At 38.9% G+C, this 7,475-nt stretch overlaps 2 protein-coding genes across 2 annotated transcripts; one reads left to right on the plus strand and one right to left on the minus strand.

Moving 5' to 3' along the window:
• Positions 1-2,058: 2,058 nt before the first annotated feature.
• LOC149027552 (casparian strip membrane protein 2-like) lies at positions 2,059-3,257 on the plus strand. The gene is made up of 3 exons (XM_089163730.1): positions 2,059-2,532; positions 2,649-2,772; positions 2,874-3,257. Exons 1-3 carry the CDS (start codon positions 2,222-2,224, stop codon positions 3,090-3,092), a joined length of 654 nt encoding a protein of 217 aa, XP_089019856.1. The 5' UTR covers positions 2,059-2,221; the 3' UTR covers positions 3,093-3,257.
• A 986-nt stretch (positions 3,258-4,243) lies between these two features.
• On the minus strand, positions 4,244-6,839 carry LOC149027553 (7-dehydrocholesterol reductase-like protein). The gene is made up of 3 exons (XM_089163741.1): positions 6,488-6,839; positions 5,241-5,396; positions 4,244-4,696 (listed from the first exon to the last, which is right to left on the minus strand). The coding sequence occupies exons 2-3, from the start codon at positions 5,389-5,391 to the stop codon at positions 4,440-4,442; spliced, it is 408 nt and encodes a 135-aa protein (XP_089019867.1). The 5' UTR covers positions 5,392-5,396; positions 6,488-6,839; the 3' UTR covers positions 4,244-4,439.
• Between the last annotated feature and the right edge of the window lie 636 nt (positions 6,840-7,475).

Below are 7,475 nucleotides of genomic sequence, written 5' to 3' on the forward strand. Positions count from 1 at the left end.
TATGTAACACTTACCGTCTTATATGAAAAAGTTTCATTTACCCCAAAAGAGAGAGAAAAATACAATTTATGTCTCTTACCAAGGATATAATGTAATGATTCCATTTGGCACGTAATCTCATAGTCTCATTCATATATATATATTTTTTTTCAAACTGAGGGTTTTTTTTTAGAACTGAGGTTTGTCTAAGCCAACTTAAAGACACATAATCTCGATTATAATATAACCCTGACAAGTAATCCCAAAAAATTAAAAGAAACAAAAACACATCCCAAAAAATTAAAAGAAACAAAAACACATCACCTAATGATAGTTTTATATCACTTACTGCAAGGTTTTCATTATTCTTCTAAAGGAACACATGTGTGATGGTTCATTAGACTCATAGATTTTGTGATTAGCATGAACTTTGTGGCCGAATATAAATAAATAGATGACTTCCTTGTCCAATGAAAACAGAAACACTTGACTTATTAGTGCTTCCATGTACTTCCATTGGTCCTGCATGAATAGAAGCCAGATTTTTTGTTTTTTCATTTTTGTTAAGGGAGGGAAGTTAGTTGAATAATCATGATTTTCCACTAGCTTCAAGCTTTTACCAAACTTCTTAGTTTATATAAAACTCCGTTTATCAATGATGTTTTTGCTATAAAAAGAAAACTTCGAGGAATCTCTCAATCCTTATCAACGATGTAGTATTACACTATCACAAAAATAATTAGTAATTATATCATTCACGACATCGACTTCATGAAAACGATGATGTACTTACTGTTAATTGAATTTGATTTTCAATACTTGTGTCATGTAGCATGTTATAGAACCATAAAATGGTTTTTATTTTATTTTCCTTTTCCGCTGAGATAATTATGAGGATGGAACTTAGGAACTTCTTTCTTATTGAGACTGAAACCAATGACCCATTAGAAACATGGAACCTGACAGCAGCTAAGACCAAGATAAGGTGGGTTATCTTCAGAGAAATCAGTGTTAATGGAGATAAAGCTTTGAGCCAATAATGGATTGCGTGGAGTTACCTTGGCGCTCTGAAACCTGACTTTCTTTCTATAAATTCACATTTGATAGTAAGTTGATACAAAAACAGAGACAAACCAGTTCAAAATGCTCCTTTCCAGGCAAAATCATTGCAAAAATTTAAGCAAAGACAATCTCCAAGGGTCAGAAGCAAAGGAAGAGACTTCTCCATTGCCCACACGACATGGGGCAATAGATATAATGCTTATTCAGATTCTGGACCCAGGCTTGTGTTGATCAGGGAAGAGAATGAGAATTTTTTACATTTAAGAATCCTTGTTTAGAGAGAATTCAGGAGGTTCACAGACAAGTCTCCAAGCTAACTTTAAAAGGAGTGCCTTACTATGATCAGAAGATTTACAAAAAACAAAGGATAGCTGTACTATCATGATCTTACTTCTTCAGCCATTGTATAAAGGTGCCAACCCACTAATCTATGAAGCAGAGGATCAATTGTTTCGAGGACTTGAAGCACACAGGGGATAAGGAGATAGTGGTTTGGCTGGGTTGTAAACAAATGGTGGATTTAGTGTTGGATGGGACTTTGTTTATCTTGTACCCTAGTAGCTCTGAAAGCATGATGTCACATAGTAGGTCTGGTCCTTTTCAGATCCAAATTGGGCTTTTTGGTTTTCAATCCGTTTCAATGCTGTACAGTTCCAGTTTTTGGCTCTTGTCTTACATTTACACCACAAGGATTGGACAACTACAGAGGGTGCAAACCCCACTTGATAAAGGTTCCACACCTAACATATGATACGCATCTCCTGTTTATCATCCGATTTTGGGGATAGGCTGCCTTTGGGTTATCAGTTCCCTGATTCCAAATAACTAATAGAGACACCTTTATATTATACCAACTCAACTTGGCCTTGATGAGTAACGAGAGTCATTAAGTTACCAACTCATTATACTAGTGGATTAAGTTAGTAACAACTCCTGCAACCCAATTTATGCAGAGCACCTAATCCTCCATGATACACTGAAATGATGCTAAGCAGTGGTTGACTGAACAATGTCTTCTCTTCTTTTCTCCTGCTCTCTTGGGTATAATCTTTTGCTATATAAGGCACCCCATGAAAGGATTTTCATACAAGCCCTGCAATCTCCTTAATACCACTAGATCATTATCCTTCACTGATCCTTAATTTCTTGATCATTTCCCATTACAAAATCTTCGACAAAAATGAAGAGTGGTGAAGGTGAAGCTACCACCATCGTTATCGGAGAAGCAAGCACCGTCGATCCAAAAGGAAAAACCCCGGCAGATGCTCCTGCGGTTGCCACTACAAAATCTATGAAGTTCATGAAGTCTATCAAGTACGGAAAAGGAGGATGGAAGAAGGGGATTGCCGTCTTTGATTTTCTCACAAGGCTCGTTGCTATAGCGGCTACCCTTATAGCTGCAGCTGTAATGGGAACAACCGATGAAACTCTCCCCTTCATCACTCAGTCATTCCAGTTTCGGGCTACCTTTAGTGATTTCCCACCTTTCACGTGAGTTTTTTTTTCCTTCTTTTGTGAACTTAAGGTGCATTAAGGTTTGAATTTGGTGTAGACTTTCGGAATGCATTCTAGTACATCAGGTACTTTATCTATAAATATGTTTGCAGGTTATTTGTTGTGGCAAATGCAGTGGCCAGTGGGTATCTCGTCATTTCACTGCTATTCTCCATTGCTAGCATCGTCCGGCCCAATGCAGCAGGACCAAGGCTCTTTCTGCTCATCCTTGACACAGTAAGTTACGTTACATTGCATATGAATCATCATAGAAACATGTTTTGTGTTTTCCATGCATTTGACAAGTGATCTTTCTTTCTCTTGTTTGGATAATGAAGGTGATGGTTGGCATAGTTTCGGCCGGCGCTGCAGCGGCAGCAGCGGTTGTGTATTTGGCTCACGATGGGAACCCCAACGCAAATTGGCTCCCCATCTGTCAACAATTCCATAGTTTCTGTGATGGAACTAGTGGGGCTGTGGTGGCATCTTTCGTTGCAGCAGTTCTCCTCATGTTGCTGGTCGCTATGTCAGCATTGGCTCTTCGGAAGCATAATTGATAAGGACCACCTTTACTTGCCCCTCGTGCTTCATTGCTACCTCACTCAGAACTATGGTTACCTTTTTCGCTTTTGGCTTTATTTCTGCTTGCAACTTTTGATGTGTTGGGAGTGTGGGGTGACGGAAATATTCCCTACATAAATTAATATTTGTGCTGCACACCTTCTTCTTGCAAGTTTAATTTGATCTTTCCCAATATCAAAACATCTACCAAGTGGTAGGTTTATTTGTTTTATGGATTGGTTGACAGTACCACACGACTCCTTCCCCAAACCCACCGCCAAGAGAGGGCACAAAAGCAAACCACGTAGTCTGAAAGAATGGAAAAAGAATACTACTGACGGACCCAAAGAATATTAATGGCTAGGACCAACAGACTCTACCATGACGAGGTGAGATGATGATTACCCGCAGAAGAACAATTGAAGAAAGGCAAAAGGGTCTGTAGAAACAGTGAATACAAACCAAATAAGGACTCAGCAAAATCAAGGCCCGAATTAAGTTTAACAGTTTTCAAGAGAAGAAGAAACACTTCATCATAAGTCACAGGAAAAGGGCTTTAAACAGGCCTTTTTTTTTTGGTAAATTTAAACAGGCTTCCGAAGTAGCAACATGATCAAATACATAATCTACACCCATAGGAAAAATATAAAAAACTTACAAGGTTACTTGGACGAGTTTGTGGAAGATGTTGACAGAAAGCCTTCACAAATCAAAGCTACAGTGTTGGTGGTTGATCAGCAACTTCCAATTGGTTGTATTCTTCCGCTGATCCAGCCACCACCTTTAGTTGCTCTTATCTCAACAAAAACACCCATGACCATGATATATGCCCAAGTGTATCCACCAAAACCTATTATAAAATAACTTGGCTATGCAAACTAGTAATACCCTTTAAGCAAAGAGTTAGCAGCTGGTAGCACTCCTAACTACACTTCCACTTCAAACAGCATCAACTATCTCACAACAATGAGTAATCAGTCATAAAACAGGAAAACTTGGACCCCTAGCAGAAAATGCTCTTTTTGTTGCATTATCGATAAAATGGCTAGAACTTAACATGCAGGAAGTAAAATATGGGAACTGGGCAAAGAGACGGAAAAAGAAAAAGGAAAAAACCACGAGTTAGACTTCCATCAGCAAGCAGCACTTGAAATAGAATGCCCTGAGATTCCTTTAAAGGATCAAACCAACAGAAATCCATTAATATTGCAAAAGATACATATTGTACAGATATAATAAGTGAAACAGGGACTAAGTGCTCGCACAAGACAAATACAGAGGACCATTAACATTTCACACTTGGGTGAGTCCTCGGCAAAACTTGCAATTATAAGTTTGCTTACTCAGCCTGGGCCAACTTTAGGAATGTCATAGTGCTCACTCATATTTGCGAGATACTGGTTAAAGTCCTGAATGCGATCACGGTGTGATTTATTTGAAGTTTTTGCCAGCCTTCGGAGTTCAATTCTCTCCTTCTGCTCATGGTAACGCCTCTCAGCAGGAGTCAGATGATCATTATGAGTAGCAACATTTCCATCCCCACCCAACTGGTTGGCCTCATCTATAGCCTCATTAGTATCAGACATCCCTGTATCTCCACCTAAGAAAGCCAAGAGCAAAAATAAACATCAGAAGGGAAGTACTCCAAACAAGAAATATGATCTAGAAAATCCCAAAGAACATGACAGGAGGAAGCCCTAAATGCTGCTGTTACTAATGACACACGTGCAAATGGAGCATAAACCAGCATCAGTATGTTCAACCTAAGTGCCATGTTGAGATGAGGAGCCAGTTCAATTTCATATATGACAGGAAACAAAAATTTCCATACATCAGGTCTTCAGATCATTGATCATGTGCACATGCTTGGCAACCACATCAAATGGGAATCACTATGTCAAGTGCATGAGTGCCATTAGTACAGTGGAACCAAAAGGGGGACCTTTTACATCTAAAGCAGAGAATTCCTCAGAATTGTCATGAATAAGTTCCAAAACCATATATGCCCCCCCCCCAAAAAAAAAAAAAAAAAAAAAAAAAAAACAGTTGTATCCAGTAGTGATGAAAAAAAACTTACTTTTGTTGCTTAATTCTATACAGACAGTGAAATAAAAAGTGTCAATGACAGGATAAAATCAACCAACCTGTTGAAATCTCATTCCCCTTGATTTCAGTTATTTCATCAGAATGCTTCTTCTGCTTCTTCTTCTTCTTCTTGACACCACCAGCTATAACATCCAGTGCTTTTCCTTTCAGCTTCAGCTTCCCACCAACAACATTTTCATACGCCGACATACTTCCTGGCAAAAAAAACAGAGAAAAGTAAATGAGTGAACGGGTATCAGAAAGAAAAGGAAAAACTTGGATATGTTATGACGGTTAAAAACATAACAGATAACAGAAATATTGGCAAAATATCAGAGCCCACAACCCCAACTGCCTCCTCTTCGCAATTTATGCTGTCCACAAAATCTTTGTCTAGGTGATGAGGTCTCTCGGTTGGGGGATATCCCATTGAGAGTGTGTTTTCTAGGTTAACAGTGTGTTTATTTATATTTTACTGGGGGTTAATAGGGTTGTTGGGTTATAGTCCTAAAGGCTATTCTATTTGGTTAATTGTTTGCCACCTGAATCATAGTTTTACTAAACCTATGGTTGCGTTTGCTAGTTCTGAATTCTCCTCTCTCCTCTCAGGTCTTTGGTCGTCTCTAGTTAATTAGCTCTGTACTACTAAACAAAAGGTTGACAACTGAGAGATAATCCGGAGACGAAAATAATTCCAAAGAAACCCGCAATTTGATGAATTAACCATGCCCTTGTAAACTAAAGGGAATATGATGATTCATAAATTCGCCAAACTGAGAAAACGAGAATACTGTGGAATACGAAGTGCAAAGGTGGTGTTGCATGATCCGTATTGTGGATCAACACGAAATTCATTTTTCGGAAGCCCTAGGGAAGCATTCATCGAAACTGCTTATGGCACTTGGATTGAAATATTGAAAGATGAACGGGGAAAGGGTAGTTGTCATTCTAGTGCTACATCAATCTTCCTGTTTGCTCAGTCGTCTGAGGTAGAGGTCAAGGCAAGAAGATGATGCCATCTCTGCACATGGATTTATTTTGCTTCCCTCCAAAATATTTTCCTATTTATTAAAAAAAAAAAACCTTACACCGCACACAAAAGTCTACCACGAAACTAAATGCTTCATCCACGCAGCACTCAATTCAACAACATAAAATTACTCTCGAATCAAGTACCATGGTTCAACCAACATTCCGGTGAGTGTCGAAAGAAACGAGAAGAACAGAAACTGAGATTAGGGTTTTGTGTAATATGTATAAACAAAATCACAATTAAATACAGGAGAAAGAAAGAGAAGCCACTTACTTGGATCAGGAGCCGAAGAAGAAACGTCTGCCTTCAGAGGAAGAGTTGCAAAATATGTTGTTTAAGGCAATAATCTCTCGAGTTGTGAGAGATGGATTTGCAGAGCAGAACACACGGTTCGTTCTTCAATCAGTTAGCGCTTTCTTTCCTTATGTGCAACGGCCTTTGTCGCAAGCTTGGCGCAAATTTATATCTATAATCCCTAAATCCCGTATGGCCCGACTTGCTTGCTTCCTGAAATCTGATATTAATCACGGTATGGAGAAAAGGTTATGATGGTAGAGTCCAAACAGGAGTTGGAGAACAAGTCCAGTTATAATGGAAAATCAGATTTTCTGAGAATGTTTTTCGAAACCCGGTGGGTAAACTTGGTCGAACCTAATTAAACCGAGTCAATTTTTTTTTTGGGTTCGCGGCAAAGCGGATATCCTCCGCTCACTACCGCGAACATGACACGTGTTGGGTTTAATATCTGACGGCAAAATGAAAAAAGGATATGAACGACAATCATCTCGAAAGGCTTCGATTGAAAAGGAAAACAGTAGCAATGAGGGAAAAGAAGGTTCCCCCTTCATCCCAGTGGTCAGTTGACAACTACGGTAACGACGAGATGCCATGAGGGAAAAGAAGGTTCTTCATCCCGGCGGTCGACGACGAGATCGAAGCTAAAGTCGAAGAACAGCCCGATGAAGATGGGTTTTGATGTAAATTTAAAAACGTTAAAACCTAAAGTGTAAAACAAAATTTGTATTTCCGTTCATATCTTTTTTTGTTTTGGCCATCGGATCTTAAACCCAACACATGTCGCGTTCGCGGCAGTGAGCTGAGGATATCCGCTCTGCCGGAACAAAAATCCGGAGGGGTGGGTGAGTAGATTTTCGTTTGTATATCTCACATAATAATAAATATAAATACTTTGTATAACTTATTTTACTTTTAAAAGAGAATAGGGAAATCTTTCATAACTTAATCGATTTTTAATAGAATT

This window comes from Hakea prostrata, chromosome 1 (genome assembly GCF_041222555.1).
Source record: "Hakea prostrata isolate BN-2017 chromosome 1, UWA_Hpros_2, whole genome shotgun sequence".
In the NCBI taxonomy this organism is placed as follows: Eukaryota; Viridiplantae; Streptophyta; class Magnoliopsida; order Proteales; family Proteaceae; genus Hakea; species Hakea prostrata.

What these genes read in the sequence shown, in the direction of transcription:
- LOC149027552 (XM_089163730.1), top strand. Translation starts at nt 2,222, where the DNA reads ATGAAGAGTGGTGAAGGTGAAGCTACCACCATCGTTATCGGAGAAGCA. An exon ending in AGTGATTTCCCACCTTTCAC is followed by an intron (nt 2,533 to 2,648) that starts GTGAGTTTTTTT and finishes ATATGTTTGCAG; the next exon opens with GTTATTTGTTGTGGCAAATG. An exon ending in TTCTGCTCATCCTTGACACA is followed by an intron (nt 2,773 to 2,873) that starts GTAAGTTACGTT and finishes TGGATAATGAAG; the next exon opens with GTGATGGTTGGCATAGTTTC.
- LOC149027553 (XM_089163741.1), bottom strand. Translation starts at nt 5,391, where the DNA reads ATGTCGGCGTATGAAAATGTTGTTGGTGGGAAGCTGAAGCTGAAAGGA. An exon ending in GGGGAATGAGATTTCAACAG is followed by an intron (nt 4,697 to 5,240) that starts GTTGGTTGATTT and finishes TGGCTTTCTTAG; the next exon opens with GTGGAGATACAGGGATGTCT.